The sequence below is a fragment of the Pseudopodoces humilis genome, chromosome 7 (assembly GCF_049639895.1).
Source record: "Pseudopodoces humilis isolate 2021_Gansu_Grassland_sample_001 chromosome 7, ASM4963989v1, whole genome shotgun sequence".
In the NCBI taxonomy this organism is placed as follows: Eukaryota; Metazoa; Chordata; class Aves; order Passeriformes; family Paridae; genus Pseudopodoces; species Pseudopodoces humilis.
In genome coordinates, this window is record NC_142206.1 from 7871750 (window position 1) to 7887617 (window position 15868).

General features: G+C 56.0%; 2 protein-coding genes and 1 long non-coding RNA gene across 3 annotated transcripts; 1 reads left to right on the top strand and 2 right to left on the bottom strand.

Moving 5' to 3' along the window:
• Positions 1-83: 83 nt before the first annotated feature.
• Positions 84-5356, bottom strand: SIRT3 (sirtuin 3). The gene is made up of 9 exons (XM_005528986.3): positions 5342-5356; positions 5072-5291; positions 4795-4906; positions 3411-3602; positions 2910-3142; positions 2692-2792; positions 2327-2488; positions 1815-2024; positions 84-593 (listed from the first exon to the last, which is right to left on the bottom strand). Exons 1-9 carry the CDS (start codon positions 5354-5356, stop codon positions 573-575), a joined length of 1266 nt encoding a protein of 421 aa, XP_005529043.2. The 3' UTR covers positions 84-572.
• On the top strand, positions 5294-12361 carry PSMD13 (proteasome 26S subunit, non-ATPase 13). Its single transcript, XM_005528985.3, has 13 exons — positions 5294-5449; positions 5727-5805; positions 6427-6461; positions 6560-6615; positions 6978-7021; positions 7210-7296; positions 7814-7985; positions 8484-8563; positions 8647-8772; positions 9265-9327; positions 10049-10129; positions 10791-10907; positions 11665-12361. Exons 1-13 carry the CDS (start codon positions 5355-5357, stop codon positions 11758-11760), a joined length of 1131 nt encoding a protein of 376 aa, XP_005529042.1. The 5' UTR covers positions 5294-5354; the 3' UTR covers positions 11761-12361.
• Positions 12362-13587: 1226 nt separating this feature from the next.
• LOC106628490 (uncharacterized) lies at positions 13588-15038 on the bottom strand. The gene is made up of 2 exons (XR_001331881.2): positions 14794-15038; positions 13588-13809 (listed from the first exon to the last, which is right to left on the bottom strand). It is a non-coding gene; the product is annotated as an uncharacterized LOC106628490 (long non-coding RNA).
• Positions 15039-15868: the final 830 nt, after the last annotated feature.

The window sequence follows — 15868 nt, forward strand, 5'->3', positions numbered from 1 at the left end:
AGAAAAAAGGTATCAAAAAGCAGGTGAAAGAAGCAGTGGTGGGGAAGAAGGTGTGACTTTACAAAAAAAACCTTCAGGTGATATCCAGAAACGAATTATCTCTCTTTATTATTAAATAATTAACCCTCCAGCGATTCAGAAATTCCCCGGCAGCTTGAGCTGGAATGGGAATGGAGGGCAGCCCTCCTGCTCCTGGCTTGTCCCCTGATTAGCAGAGATTTCATGGAAGACTAAACACAGCCTGCAGCAGCTGAGGATCACAGCCAAGGGAACAGTGGCTGGGGAGGAGCTGTGACAGGAACTGGATGCTCAGCCCAGTGGGAGCTGGAAAATACTCTCCAGTCTGTCCTGGCCTGACCTTCATGGTATTCCAGCTCCTGCTCCATGGAACCAGTGCCTCTGAGGGGCTCTGGGATGGATGGCTCAGAAGGAGGGAGATCCAAACAGCCAACTAGAGACACAGAGTTCATCAGATTTACTGGCATGAGCCCCCAGGCCCTCGGACATTTGCTGGTGACACTCATGGCTGGATGTCCTCAAGTGACGTGCTGAGGGGCGACAGGAGCACTTTTCTACTTATCCTTGGCATCCAGCTGGAAACAGAGACCACAGAGTTTGCCAGGGAGCATCAAACATTCCAGCCCCAGCACCATGCCCACAGGTTTGACAGAATCCTGGAATCCAAGGATGGTTTGGCTTGGAAGCAGCCTTAAAGCTCTTCCAGTCCCACCCCTGGCCACGGACAGGGACACTTCCCACTAGTCCAGGTTACTCCAAGCAACTGGTTTTCCTCTATCACAGTTGCATCAGCATTATCCCTCAGGGATTCAGAGCAGCACAAGCATCAAGCCAAGGGCTGGCTGGCTGGTCCCCAAAATGTTGGTACTGAAAAAAGACTAAGAATTCCTACTCATTCCTGCCGCATAATCTGAGGGAAGAACACCGTGGATGTTACAATTGCAATCTTGAAGCCAGATTTTATGAAGCACATTTGGACAATGTATGCCTAAAAAATACTGCTGTTTTATGTCAAATGTGGAAAAAACCTCCCAGTGGTCTAAAGGAATGTAGTAATTAACATCAGCACTGAGCTCCAAGTAATTATGAGCTTGTTCCCCTGCAATTTCCAGAAGGTTACAGATTTGAGAATGGTGGGGAAAAAATGTCTGTTTAAGGATTCATCACTGCCAAGTGGAGCCGGTGCAGGAACCCCACTCCCTGTCTGGCCACAGCAGCACTGGTTGGGTCTCAGCACAACTGGAGCCTCCCTTCCCTACATATTGCTCCAGAGGAACCTCTGGAAGTGGAAGCACAGCCATGAAGGGACTGTAGGGAGCGAGGGTTTCCAGCCCCTCACAGCCGAGGGGAGCGCTGCCTATGGAACATCCCAGTTTTGTGCTGAGGTTCTGCTGCCTCATGGCTCAGCACTACTGGCCTGTCTGGTTACTCCCACCTCCTGGAATCTGCACCTCCAGCTACAGAGCTTGTCTGAGAACAAATCACACACCAGGTGATGTAACTGGAAGCTTTTCAGTCCCTGAGAGGGTCACTGCTTTCAGCCCAAATCCTGTCCTTTTCCATGTTCCTAGTTCATCTGGGACTGGCAGATCCATGTCTGCCACAGACACATTCAGCCCACAGCGCTGTGCCCTGGCACATTGGTTGTGAAGCAGCACTCAGGTTTGGGTTGGTTTTTTTTTGCACTTTTCTGTGCAATGTGACCCCAGCAAGCACAAACCCACTCCCCTGCATTAACTCCAGCACAGGGAACGCAGGGGCTGAGGGGAGAGCTGGGGGTCTGAGCCTCTTCCCACCTTCTCTTTCTCCTTCTGGATCAGCGCTTGCATCTCGTCGTTCCAGCCCAGCAGCTCCACCAGCTTCTCGACGCCGCCGACCACGTCCCCGAGCTGGGCCACGTCGTTGTGGCGCTGCTGCCACGAGAAGGGGCCCACGAGCTCCCGGTTGATGAGGACCCGGGGCACGGAGCTCCGCACGGCTCCAGCCAGGCTGGCAAAGGGCTCCACCTGAGGGGGGGACCGAAGGGGCACAGGGACAGTCACCCCATCCAGGGGCACCAGTTCGCGGCACTCTCGGCTTGGAACCGCTCAGCCGACCCAGCTCTGAAGAGGTCACAGTGTCACCAGTTGCCTGGTGGCCTGTCCTCAGCTCTCCAGGTGCCCACCTGGAGACCAGAGGGTCCCTCAGAGCACCTCCACCCTATTTCTTATCCTCCACCTCAAATTTCACATCCCTAATCCATTTTCTCGCTTGCTCTAAGCCCTCTCTCCCCTTCAGGCCCTGTTTTCCATGTGCCTTTTTCCCAGACCTCCAGGGATGTCCCGATGACGAAGAGCAGGTCTGCCATGGGGAAGTCTGTGAGGTGCAGGAGGAAGCGCTGCGGGAGCTGCTCCCCGAAGAACACGATGTCAGGCTTGACGACTCCGGTGCACACAGGGCAGCGAGGGATCCTGTCCCCCATGACATCTCCCTGAAGGGGGAGACCCCAAAACTGCCTGTCACAGGGGGTTCAGAACCACCACATGTCCTCAGAGCAACGCCCAACCCCAAACCCGGTCCCCTCCATAAACCTCTTGTCCCCGAGGGCAAAAGAACAGGTTTGGATCTGTCATTACTATAATAATTAATGCTTCCTTGTGTTAATTGTGTTGATGCCCGGCTGAACCCACTCACCCTGAAGTCCTCTCCGGGGAAGTTCCTCTGACACACCATACAGGTGGCAGTGGCAAAGGTGCCATGGGCTTCCACCAGCTTGTCGGGAGGGATCCCAGCCACTGGAATACAGTGTGTGGGAAAGGACTGAGCCAGAGCCTCCCTGTGTGCATCTCCCCAATCCTGCTTCTCCCCTCAACTCCTGGTGCTGCTGCTGGAGATGGGAAGAGGGTGCTCACCTCTCTCCAGCCCGTCGATGTTCTGGGTGTAGAGGCGCAGGAGCAGCCCCTTGTCGTGCAGCAGCCGGAGGAAATAGTGGGCGGAATTGGGGCGGTAGTTGCCGGGATAGAGCTCCTTGGCCAGGGTGAAGAAGGGCTTGGGGTTGATGAAGAAATACCTCAGCTCAAAGATGGCCTCAGGGTAGGGGATGTCGTACTGCTCCAGGTTGTTGTACAGGCCGCTCCCGGGAGACCTGTGGGGACAGGGGGTAGCTGAGAGGGGCTGCAGTGGGCTGGAGACAGGATCCCAGGATCGAGGAGGTTGGAAAAGACCTGCAAGATCATCAACCTGTGATGCATCATCACTCTGTCCACAAGAGCACCGAGTGCCATGTCCGGCCGTTCCCCGGACACCTCCAGGGATGGTGACTCCACCACCTCCCTGGGCAGCCCCATCCCATGTTAATCATTTCCATGGACAAGACCTCAGCCCTCCAAGGACACAGAGGATGGAGACATCACCTGAAGTCCGGGATGCCGCTGGGCGTGCTGATCCCGGCGCCAGCCATCACCACCACGCGCCGACATTCCTTCTTCCGGAGCAGCTCAGCCACGTCCTTCAAGGTGAGCTTCTGTTTCCCCTTGTCACCTCCCCACCTGCCCAAAATGCCTCTGGCAGCTGCACTCAGACAGAAGGGCCTGGAGCCTTGGATCCTGCTTGGCACAGGGGGAAGCACAGCACTGAGAGAACCAACAGTGACTTTGGCTCAGGGGGGAGAAAATCACCCCAAAATTCCACAGAAAGCTCTTCTCTGGGCAGGATTGTGCTCGGGCTTCACTAGGAGAAGGCTTGGCTGTTAGTCTGACCCACACCCCGGAGCAGACGTGTCCCTCTGCAATGCCTTATGTGAATCTAAGACACCAAATCACCGGTATTCCTGTGAGAGGATTTTTTTGGACAGGGATGGACACAAGGCTGCACCCACTAGGAATCACCAGTCTCAGTGTTGATTTACACTCCTCTGGGAGACCCTGCTGTGTCCCGAGTTCAACAAGTTTCTCTCAGGGTGGCATGTCACCCTGCCCAGGTGAGCAGAGACACTGTCATTTCCCTGTTCCCCCCTTGGGCTCTGTGTGTCCTTGTCCAAAGGAATCGGAGCCCTGTGCCCAGCTGGGCTGGGAATAGCCATTATCATCTGGGAACAGTCATTAGCAGTTCGGGAACAGTCATTAGCAGCAGGGAACAGCTTCTCCCAGAAAATTAGAGCTGCTGGAGCAGGGCATTGTGCACAGTCCAGACCAGGCACGGGGAGAGCCAGGAGAGCTTGGCAAGCCCGAGGAGTTTGGACAGAGCTGGAAGTGTCTCCAGGCCTCAGGGCTCTGCCTTCCTTGGGATGTGCCAGTTCCTTTGCAGTGACATGACACTGCTGTCCCAGGGATGTGACACTGCACTGCCCTAGCCTGCTGTCTCTGCCTTCCAAGAGATGTAACACTGCCTTCCCTGGGATGTGTGACTTGCCTTCCTAGGGAGGTGCCCCTGCACTGCCTTTCCTTGCTGTCAGAGGGATACAGCTCTGCTTTCCCAGGAATGTGACCCTGCCTTACCCTGCTGTCACAGGGACGTGACACCACACTGCCTTTCCCTGCTGTCACAAGGACTCGGCTCTGCCCTATGAGACCAGGATCCTGGGGAGCTGAACTCGGAGTCTTGGAAAACACTGAGATTTCCCTGGCAGAGCCTTGCTCTCCAGGCTCCCAGGCCAGCCCTGCCTCACAAGGTGATGCCCCTGCTCAGACGGCGACGGGGCATCCCCCATCACGGGAGCACATCCCATCCCAACACCGACTCCCGTCCTCCCGTTCCCGCAGGGATGCTCCAGCCCCCAGCCGGGCATTCCCTACCTACCTCCCGGCTCCGCCGCCGGCCAGCCCCTTCCCGTCCCCGCCGCAGCGGGCGGCCCGTGCCGCGCTGCCGCCGGCGCCATGGCAGGGCCCGCGTTCCCACAGGCTCCTCCAGGCTGCAAGGGAGCAGAGCGGTGCTGGGGGCGGGCCGGGGGGCCCCGGGCTCCCCCCGCCCCCGGCGCCCCCCGGCCGCCAGCTGCGCCCGCGCCCCGCGCACCATCGCCGCTACCGCACTGCCGCGAGCGCGCGCGCCCGCGCTCCCGCCACCCGCCGCCGCTCACCCCGCCCGGGGCCGCTCCGACGGTTCCGGCGGTGCGGGCGCGAGGAGAGGCGACGGGGGAAGGCCCGGGGGTTGGAGGCGTTGCCGCGGTGACCGCGGGGCGCCGCGGGACCGGCGCGAAGCGAGTGCGCGGCGGCGGCGGGCGCGGGGCGGTACGGTACCCGGCGTGCCCCGCGCGGCCGGGAGTGGGTGCGCGCGGCGGGGGCGGCGCGGCCTCCTCGCTCCGGTCCCGTCCGGCCCCGTCCCGGCCCCCCCCCCGCCCCCGTCGGGCCCCCGCCGCCGCCATGAAGGACGTGCCGGGCTTCCTGCAGCAGAGCCAGAGCGCGGGGCCGGGCCAGGCCGCCGTGTGGCACCGCCTCGAGGAGCTCTACAACAAGAAGTGAGCGGGGACGGGGTGCGGGGGATCGCCCGCCCCGGCTCCCGGAGCCGAGCGCGGGCGGGCCCGCCCGGCTGAGGAGCCCTCGCGGGGCCCCGCTGGACCCTCGTCCCTTTAGCCGCCTCGTTTGTCGCCCGGGAGGTGACTCCGGCGGTGTTTGTTCCTGTCAGGGGGTGCCAGCCCCCGGTTCGCCCCCGATCCGCGCCCTCGTCAGGCGCTGCACCGTGCGCTCGGCTCGGTCCGGCGCTGTTGGGCTCACGGGGGTGTTCTGTGTCCCTAGGCTGTGGCACCAGCTCACCCTGCAGGTGCTGGACTTCGTGCAGGACCCCTGCTTCGCCCAGGGAGATGGGCTCATCAAGGTGAGCGCGCTCTTCCCAGCTTTGCTGTTTATGTGTACCAGGAAAAACTCGGCCTGTGGGTTTTCTCTTTCCTAATTCTCTTGGAGAATTGCTGACCAGGGTGGGTTCAGCTCCCGGGGTGTTTGCACTGGTGACCGTGTGAAAATTCTGCTAAAATCAAATGTCTCGGGTTCAGAAGCTTCAAAGTGATTCTTCACTCATCTAAAATTTTTATTTTGGGGAGTTGCAGGGGGATTTTTTTTTTTATTTTTTATTTTCATTCCATGCTTTGGCAAGAGGTTTGGAAGTGTGGGATGGGTTTTCACTGGAAGAAGCCTGTGGGGCTAGAATTAGATAAAATGAGCAGTTCTGGGTTCTGAACAGTGCTGGAATTTCTGTATGGGATGCCCAATTTTCTGGAAAAATCATAGGATCCTGGAATGGTCTGGGTTGGAAGAGACCTCGAGGATCATCATGTTTCACCCTCCCTGGAAGGCACCCTTTCCACTAGCCCAATTGGCTCAGAGCCCTGTCCAGCATTTCCAGGAATGTTCAAATGAGCTGGAATAGAGAGGAAATATGGTGAGAAGCTCTGAACCGGGGTGTTCTTTGCCCTGAGTGTCCCTGTCCTTGTCCCTGCAGCTCTACGAGAACTTCATCAGCGAGTTTGAGCACAGGTGAGTTACTGGGAGTCACCTGGGGGGGGCTTGGGTGGGCTTGGGGGTCACCTGGGGGGCTTGGGGGACCCGTGCTGACTCTGAGCTGCTCCATGCAGGGTGAACCCCCTGTCCCTGGTGGAGATTATCCTGCACGTGGTCCGGCAGATGACAGGTGCGTGTCCTCCCCTCTTCCCTGCCCTGTTGTTACCTCTGGAATGCGGCCAGGGACGGGGCAGTCTTGGATGGGAAGTCGTTTTGCTTCTGCTGTGTGGGGAAGAGAAAGTGCTGGCTTAAAAAGATTAAAAAGCTTAAGTTATTGTTAATCCCTGGAGTAGGAAGTCCACAGCTTCCCTTCAGAGGTGGTTGGTGAGGAAAAGGCTGGCTTACCTGGCAGAACCTGCTGCAGGTTGAGGGTGGGTACACCATGGAAAACTTAGATTCCAGCCTTCAGGAATCCTGTAAAAGGTGTCTTGGTAGGCGAGGTTTAGCTTCATGAGAGCTGCTCATTTAAATCTGTTTTTCCCTCTGCTCCAGATCCCAATGTGGCCCTGACTTTTCTGGAAAAGACTCGGGAAAAGGTACGTTGGAAGTTGTTCTTGGTGTGTTTTGTCTCCAGGCAGGCCAAGAGTCACTGGCATGTGTCACCTGTGCTGGAGAACAGCACTTTTCCACAGGGATGGAATATGGTCACAGGTGACATTTGTCCAGCCCCTGGAGCACACCTGGCTGCAGGTGACAGTCTGAACAGGTCCCTGTGTCCCTGCAGGTGAAGAGCAGCGATGAGGCCGTGATCCTGTGCAAAACAGCCATCGGGGCCCTCAAGCTCAACATCGGGGACCTGCAGGTCACCAAGGTGAGGGGTGGCCTGGGGATGGGGAGTTTTGGGGTGCTGTGACATTCCTTGGTTATCCCAGCTCCCGGCCCCGAGGGGCTTGTGAGCTCACCAGGATGTGGGAGCTGTTCACAGTGACCTGTGGAGGTGTTACCTGAACAAGACACATGGGATTTGTCATCCTTGGCTGGTTTTAAAATCATCTTTTAAAGCCGAAATTATATTTTTCAGGCAGCACAGCTTTGGTTCTCTTAGAGCAATTGCAGAGGGGTGGGTTTGGATGATGGAATCCTGGAATGGTTTGGGTTGGAAGGGATCTTGAAGATCACCCAGTCATGGGCAGGGCCACCTTCCACTAGATCAGGCTGCTCCACCCTGGCCTTGGACACTTCCAGGGCCTGTGCCAGCACCTCTCCACCCTCACAGGGAAGGGTGTGGGAGTGATGATGGCTTTGCCCAGGATGTCACCAGGGATCCCTTGGGAAGGCTGCCATCCTCCGAGCTGGGAGCTGTAAGAGCCAGGTCTTTTCCTTCCTAGGAGACCATTGAGGAGGTGGAGGAGATGCTGAACACCCTCCCTGGGGTGACATCAGTGCACAGCCGCTTCTACGACCTCTCCAGCAAGTACTACCAGACCGTGGGGAACCACGCTGCCTACTACAAGGATGCGCTGCGCTTCCTGGGCTGCATCGAGGTCAAGGACCTGCCAGGTAACTCCTCTCCAGGGGAAATCCCACTTTCCACGCTTGGCTTCATCCCCCCAACACAAATAAGTGCCCTGGCTGAGGTTTTCCCTCCCTGTCATTTTGGTTGTGGCGTGGTGGATCCAAGGTCTGGCTGGACTGAGGAGTGGCCCCTGAGGACCTGCTCCTGAGTTGCACTGGGGGAAAAGGGGGAATGCCCTGCCAGAAGGACAAGTTTGTTCCAATTCCCCAAAATATTCACTCTGGATTCAAAAAGCAGCCCTTTTCTGCTGAGGTTACTACAGGCTCCCGAATTTCAGGTGGCACGGGGGAAGATGAGGGCTGGGAATAGTTTCACATAGGTGAGAGAGGGCTCAATGGATCTCAAAGTGGTGCTTCATCCAAATTATTTTTGGCTTTTTTTTCATCCCAATTATTTTTGATTAGGGTATTTTTTATCCATAGTGGTTTTGGCTTGGGTCTTTTTTTAATCCAAATTCTTTTTGTTCTGGTTTTTTTTCCCAGTATCAGAGCAGCAGGAGAGAGCCTTCACCCTGGGGCTGGCTGGGCTGCTGGGAGAAGGCGTCTACAACTTTGGGGAGCTGGTAAGTGCTGCCACACCCCTTCATCCCTGGAGCCCCAGGAGCTGGTTTTCACCTGCTGACATCCCCCTGCCTGTCCCCTGCAGCTGATGCACCCCGTGCTGGAGTCCCTGCGCAGCACAGACCGGCAGTGGCTCATTGACACCCTCTTCGCCTTCAACAGTGGCAACGTGGAGACCTTCCAGGCCCTCAAGTCAGCCTGGGGGCAGCAGGTGAGGGCTCTGGGTCTGCTGAAGGCCCAGGCTTGGGATTTCCACCTGACACTTGTCTGTGGTCTTTTTCTTAATCACCTTTGCCTCATTCCTGGCTCTGGAGCACTGGTGCAATTCTGATTGGAGCCTAGGAGTGGTTATTCCATCTTGATACACATTATTAGTTTTCTTTTGGCTTCCCTCTGGGGTGCTTCCAGTTGGAAAACAGTGGCTTTCCCTCCTGTTCTGGGAATTGTGAGGGAAAACAGTGATGTTGGATCTTAACCTGCACTGGCTACTCTAGGAATCACTGACATAGCAGTGGATTTGTGAGTTCACTGGCACTTGGATTGTTTTCTGGAACCATTCCTGGCTGGTGGGTGGGCTGTGGCAACCTCCTTCCTCCTAAATGAACCCTCACAGGGATTTATTCCTGTATGTAAAGTTGTTCTGCCCCAGGATAGGGAGAAAATGTAATCCTGACCTGATTTGGTGCCTTTTCTCCCCTCACAGCCTGACCTGGCTGCAAACGAAGCACTCCTGCTGCAGAAGATCCAGCTGTTGTGTCTCATGGAGGTGAGCTGGGATGTGCTCAGTGTGTCTGGTCACTCACCTGCAGGAACTCCTGGATACAGGAAGTTCAGTGTGGATTTTGCCTGTAGATGGAGCCACAGGCAGGTGCCATGAAGCAAAACACCTTGTGCTGGGCTGCTTGTCCCTAGGTCCAGGGGGGCTCTCGCATGGAGTGCCAGGACACAGGGGGAATGGCTTCTCTGACAGAAGGTTAGGTGGGATATTGGGAAGAGTATCTTCCCTGTGGGGGTGGAGAGGCCCTGGCACAGGTTGCCCAGAGAAGCTGTGGCTGCTCCGTCCCCAGAAGTGTCCATGGCCAGGTTGGACGGGGCTTGGAGCAACCTGGGATAGTGGAAGGTGTCCGTTCTGTGATATGGAGGAGAGGGAGAGCAACCCTTCAGGGATGGTGTCTGGAGTATGTTCCAGTGCAACATAAGACTTTTAGAACACAGTTAAACATCTTTGTTTCCCAAAGAGTGAGAGTCCTTTCCCTGGTGGATAACCTGAAACAGTCCCTTCCTGTCACTGGATGGTTCTGTTGTCACCACACTATACTGGTATAAATCATTCTTGTTTGACTTCTTTTGAGATGAGTTAAACATGAGAAATGCAGTTGCCTGTGCAGTGTGGGACTGGGCAGGGCAGACTGGGAGAGGCTCTGTGAGCTGTGGGAATCCCTAAAACCCTGTGGGGGTTGTGTTTTTGGTTTGTTCCCTGGATCCAGATGACTTTCACCCGCCCGGCCAACCACCGCCAGCTGACCTTCGAGGAGATTGCCAAGAGTGCCAAAGTCACCGTCAACGAGGTGAGTTTGGGGTTAGACACCCTTGGTAATGTCCAGGTTCTGGAGCTCTGAGACTGCCTGAATGGACCTGAACCACACAGAATCCCAGAATCATTTAGGCTGGAAAATACCTCCAAGATCACCAAGTCCAACCTGTGCCCAGAGCACTGAGTTCCACATGCAGTCATTCCTTGGACACTTCCAGGGATGGGGACTTCAGCATCTCCCTGGGCAGCCCTTTCCATGGCCTGACAGCCATTCCCATGAAGAAATTCTTGATGTTCAACCTGAACCTCCCCTGATGCAGCTTGAGGCCTTTTCCTCTTGTCCTGTCACTTGGTCCCTGGGAGAAGAGACCAACTCCCACCTGCTTCTTGGGAACAATTGGGCTCTTGGCTTTTTCCAATTGCCTTGTTCTTCCGTGGATTTCAGAGAAAAGAAAATAAATCTAGTTTTAGGGAGAAAGAACTAAAAAAACTAGAAAACCCTAAAATCCAGTTTTAGGGAGAAGAACTCCTCTGTGTTGAAGTCCTGAGTCTCAAGGCAGCTACCTGAAAGGGGACAGGTGTGAGAGCTGCAGCCCTGGTTTCTCAGGGGATCTCATGTGAATATGCCAAGTTTTATTCCTCTCAGGGAGAAAACGGTGATCTGGGTCATTTCCCAGGATTATCTGTGTTCCCAGGTGGAGCTGCTGGTGATGAAGGCGCTCTCAGTGGGGCTGGTGAAGGGCAGCATCGATGAGGTGGACAAGAGGGTGCACATGACATGGGTGCAGCCACGGGTGCTGGACCTGCAGCAGGTAAGGGCCACCAGCTCCAGATGGGCCAGGGTGAGGTGACCTGGGAGTGACACTGGAGCTGGGATGACTCATAGCCTGGGAATGAGCCTCCTTGGGGGCTTGGCTTTGGCCCTGGGGTGTTTCACCCAGAAACCTTCCAGGAGGTGGGACAGGACAGGGCTGGCATGTCCCCTGTGGAAGCTGCACAAACATCATGGAACACTGAAGCCATGGCTGTGTTTTCCAGAAGGATCCAGGCCTCATTCCTAAATGAATGAAACAACCTCTGGGAGTTTTGGGGATGTAGGAGGCACATTCCTCTTGGGAAGAAAGAAGTTCAGGATGGTATTGGAGCTGTTGAACTTCTCAAGTTCATCTTTGTAACACTTAAGGAGACTGCAGGGTGTCTTTACCTTGAAACCCAAAAATGAGTGCCTGGAATTCCAGCTACAGATGATTCCTTTGGTGCATTTCAGTTTAACCCTTGCTGATTTGCTGGTAGAAGCTGTTAATCCCAGAATCCCAGGATGGTTTGGGTTGGGAGTGACCTTAAAGCTCATCCAGTGCCATGCCCCTGCCATGGGCAGGGACACATTCCACTATCCCAGGTTGCTCCAAGCCCCATCCAACCTGGCGTGGAACGCTTCCATGGGTGGTACATCTCCCTTTTTTCAGTGTGTAGGGCTTTGAGAAGCGGTTTGAGCTCTCAGGTGTGAGAAGGAACCTGTGGGCATTGCCAGGAGCTGAGGCACTCTGTCCCTGTGGCCTTGCCTTGCAGATCAAGGGGATGAAGGATCGCCTGGAGTTCTGGTGCACGGATGTGCGGAGTATGGAGATGCTGGTGGAGCACCAAGCCCACGACATCCTGACATAGAGGAGAGAGTGATTCCTGCTGCTCCTGAGGCCGGCAGCACTCAGACCACTGACTGCACTGAATCCATGGAGGGGTGGGTGGGCAGAGTGGGTGCAGCCTGGGATGTGGTGAGCAGGAGGACGAGGACATGGCCTTTTGCTGTGTGACCCTTTGGTGCTCGAGCCAAGCTTTCCCTCTGCTGGCACAAGTGGCTCTGATCCCTGATCCCAGAGCTCCCTCCTTGGGGGATGGATCGCTCCTGATCCCTCCTGCCTCCTGCTGCTGCTGGAGGGTGGGATCCTAGTGCAGGATCCAAGGGGTCTTGGCCTTAGGGGACACAGCCTGTCCCGCTGCCCTCTCCCCCGGCCCCTGCAGCAGCCTGAGGCAGCATTCCCCAAACCATCTTCCCCAAATCCTATTCCTCCCCTGGCCCCGCTTCTCCCTACCCCTCCTCATCTGCAGCAGAGGGAGTGTTTGCTCCATCCAAGGGTTTTCCCGGGATTCCTGGTTAGTGGGTGTGTCCATACACTTGAGGGGGTGGTTGTCTTTCACCAGCGCTTCCTGCTCAGGTGAGGTGCAGTGGCATTGCGGAATAAACGTCTCTGCCTTCCCTTTTTGGGAATTTTGTGTTGTCTCCATCCCTGGCAGCTGAGCTGCTGCTAATTCCTTTAAAAATGTGTTTCCACGGTCAGGCCTTGCCACTGCTGGGATTCAGGAGCTTTCCTCACCACTTTGGTTCTCTGGTGTCATTAGTAAATGGCACTGCTGGAATTTTTGTATTTTTCCTGTCTTGACTGAGGGTGTAAATCCAGCAGGAGAAAGGAAGGGAGCATGTGGCTGATGCCAGACTCCCAGAGTGCAGAGATACCTCACACAAGGGAGACAAACTTCGGAAGACAGGACAAAGTGGAATTGCTGGCATCTTTACCTGCTCACCCTCCTGATGCTCTCCAGGCCCTTCTGGCTGAAATTCCCTCCTGGATGGGGGTTCTTCAGTGCCCAGTGCCTGCCTCTTCCCTGCCCAGCCAGTGGGTTTGCTTTTCCCAATTCCTGCTGCATCCTGTCTTCCAGGGCTTATTCCTGGTGCCACTTTTGCTGACTTCAGGAGAACACGTGGAAGAAGTAAATGCTGTGATCAGGAAAATATTCCCTTTATTTCATAGCCGAGTACAGGAGAAGGCTTAAAGGAGCAGTCTCCTTCCCTGTGCCGTGTCAGCTCCCACCCTCACTCCCATGGCTGTCACTACGCTTTAGGGAATAAAGGAAACCACTGGAGTAATTGACCTGTGGGGCTTGAGATCAGTATCCAAAACCCGGAATGTCACTGTGGGAAGCAGTAACAGCTTCTCCCAGGAGCATTCCGACAGTTCCCGTGCTGTGGGAGCGCTCTCCTGGCTGTGAAGCTCTGAGTTGCTCCTGGGAATGAGGGTCAGATCTGCGGAACTGTGACAGCTCCAGAGGTTTTTCCAGGATACCTGGATATACCCCTCACTACCCAAACCTTCCCTGTGCTGGCTGTTTCCCTGGCACAGGTAATTTGGGATGTGGTCAGTGGAGAGGCCCTTCCTTCAAGGAGAGTAGTGGGCAGGTGTGGCACCCTTTTAATGTCACTTCCAGCCTTTGACTGTTTTCCTGCCAGGAATTTACCTTGGAATGGCTTCCTTGCTTGTGCTAGGAGAGGTGACAGGGTGCACCAGCCCTGCAGGTGTCAGAGGCTCCCGAGGGAATGTGGCTTCCCATTGGAACCTGCTGCCGGCCCCTGAGGGAATCCTGCCATCAGGACAGCGGGCAGAGATCTGGATCATTCCCTACGGACACCCCCATGGATGGAGCAAACCCAAGGAGCCATTGTTGAATGCAAATGTGGATTTTAATGAGCAGGCTCGGGGGGTTCCATCCCAGCGAGGCTCTGTCTCGAGGCCTCTTCCCTCGGGATTCTCTCAGCAGGGAGCAGGCTGCTCCTGCCACTCCTCACTCTGGCCTGCTCCTGTAGTTGTATATGTTGGCCAGGACCCAGGCTGTGGGCAGCAGGAAGGACGAGAACATCATGGCGAGGGCGATGGCTTGTTCCTGAGGGAGACAAGGAGCAGGAATCAGTGGGATGGCAGCGCCAGAGCCATGGCACACGGGGCTCTCGGGATGCTGCCATCCAACACCACACGCCCAGCTCGCTTCCCTGTGCTCTTCCCAGTCCCTTGGACCCACCCTGGGGCTGTGGAGGGAGGTTTGGGGAGCAGAGCTGTTCCCACTGGCAGTGGATCCAGCTGGTGCTCTCCAGGTTTGTTGTTTCTCTGGGACGCTGGAGCAGTGCATGACCTTGAGGCTGTGGCCACGGCCTGCAGTGTTCTGACTTTCAGATGACTTTGGGATGGGAATTGCAGCTGGCAGCAGCCCCTTGTTTCCCCAGTGCAACCAGGACAGCATTAACCCCCCACACTGGTGCCTTTCTTTGATTTATTTGCCTGAAAAAAGCCTCTCCAGGCACCTGCAGCTCCTTTGTTGAAGACCCTTCAAAGGCAGCAGAGGGAAAACCCCCAAAAAAGGGGCGGAGGGGGAACCAGGCAGGATTTTGGTGGAAAGCTCCTTTTTCCCAGTTTGTTTCACCCAGCCTGGGAGGGTCTGGTTTGGGGGGACGGTCCCCACAGGGGGAGCGTCAGAGGGACTTTGGGCTCTGTGCTGACAGCATACCCTGTCCTTGCCCGTGGGGACACCCCCTTTGGAATGACTGTCCCAGGATAGGGGGACAGGGTCTGTGTCTGAGGGACCACCAGCGTCCCTGCTGCCCCTTGCCCTGGGCTGCAGGGGTCCCCCAAACCCCAAAGGTTAAAGCAAGGCCTGAAAGGACAAAACCAAACAGAAGCAGGAGCCAGAGGTGGGGAGCAGGGCATGGACACCATGGGGGTGTGGGCTGGAGCCTGAGGGCATATTCCTTCTTTTCCTCCCCCCCCCACTTTTGCTTCCACCCCCTTCCAAAATAATTTGGCCCTGACACAGAGGGTTTGGGCCCTTTCAACTGGGCTGTTCCCACTTTTTCAGCCCCCCCAGAATACTCACACCGGCGGAGAGTGGGTGCTCAGGGGGGTGGGAGCGGAGCTGTGCCTGGGGGACCCGGCTGATCCGAAGTGCAGCTGCCAGGAGCTGGGAGCCCCTCTGGAAACCCCTCATGGTGCTGTCAGGGCGATCCCGCTGCTCCTCTCTCTGCAGCTGCCCTACTTGTCACTGTCACTGCTGCCACCACCCCCCAGCCGCTCCTTGGCACAGCTCCAGGGGCACGGGGAGGAACAGCCTGACACAGCCAGGTTTTCCCGAATTGCTCTCTGCTTAATTTTTCTTCCCTTAATTGGTTTGGGATTTTTTTTTTCCCCTCAGTACTGGGCAGGACTCTGAGACCAAAACTGTCCCCAGCCAGCACAGGGGGACACTGAGACACTCTAGGGGAGAGCAAAGACATCCTCTTGGAGGGGCCTTTTCCCTTAGAGCAAAACTCTTTCTTTGGAGCAGGGCTCCTCTCTCCCTGGACCTCGTCTTCTGTGGGCTTTTATAAACTTTTTAACACTCAAAACACCATTCAGTGAGAAAGGACTTTCTGGAAAGGGCTATTTCCAAATTCCTGTGATAAAGGGAAGGAAGTGAGGTGCGTGCCAGTTGGGATCTGCTGGGAAAGGAACTGCTCATCCCTGTGTGCCAGTGGCTGCTCTAGGGGGACTCCAGTGCCACAGAACCCCTGTGGATGCTCAGCCGCTCTCCAGGGGATGGATATTCCTGTCCTTGTCACGGACTCAACCTGTGCTGGAATCAGCAGCTGCTTGTGAGGAACAAACCAAAGGGGGAATGAATCCTGCTGGGGCATAGTTTGGATTAGACTCTGGAGTACCAAAGGAGTAGAGCAAGTGTTACTGGTCGGGCTCTGCCCTTTGTCAGGGTGTCCCCAGGGCATCCCTGGGGTATTGGCAATTGTAGGATTGACCCTGCCAGGCTCCATAGGAGCTTTTCCATGGATTTACAGCGGAGGACAGATGTGTTATGCCAATCCTGTAAGTGCTGGATCGGGCAATAAAATAATCCTGGTGAGCACCGGGGCCTGTGGCCGCTTGGAAAGGCTGGTGGCACCTGGCTGCAGCTCCAGCCC

What these genes read in the sequence shown, in the direction of transcription:
- PSMD13 (XM_005528985.3), top strand. Translation starts at nt 5,355, where the DNA reads ATGAAGGACGTGCCGGGCTTCCTGCAGCAGAGCCAGAGCGCGGGGCCG. An exon ending in AGGGAGATGGGCTCATCAAG is followed by an intron (nt 5,806 to 6,426) that starts GTGAGCGCGCTC and finishes TTGTCCCTGCAG; the next exon opens with CTCTACGAGAACTTCATCAG. An exon ending in GGGACCTGCAGGTCACCAAG is followed by an intron (nt 7,297 to 7,813) that starts GTGAGGGGTGGC and finishes TTTCCTTCCTAG; the next exon opens with GAGACCATTGAGGAGGTGGA.
- SIRT3 (XM_005528986.3), bottom strand. An exon ending in GCCGGCGGCGGAGCCGGGAG is followed by an intron (nt 3,603 to 4,794) that starts GTAGGTAGGGAA and finishes TGTGCCAAGCAG; the next exon opens with GATCCAAGGCTCCAGGCCCT. An exon ending in TCCAGAAGGAGAAAGAGAAG is followed by an intron (nt 594 to 1,814) that starts GTGGGAAGAGGC and finishes CTCTGTTTCCAG; the next exon opens with CTGGATGCCAAGGATAAGTA.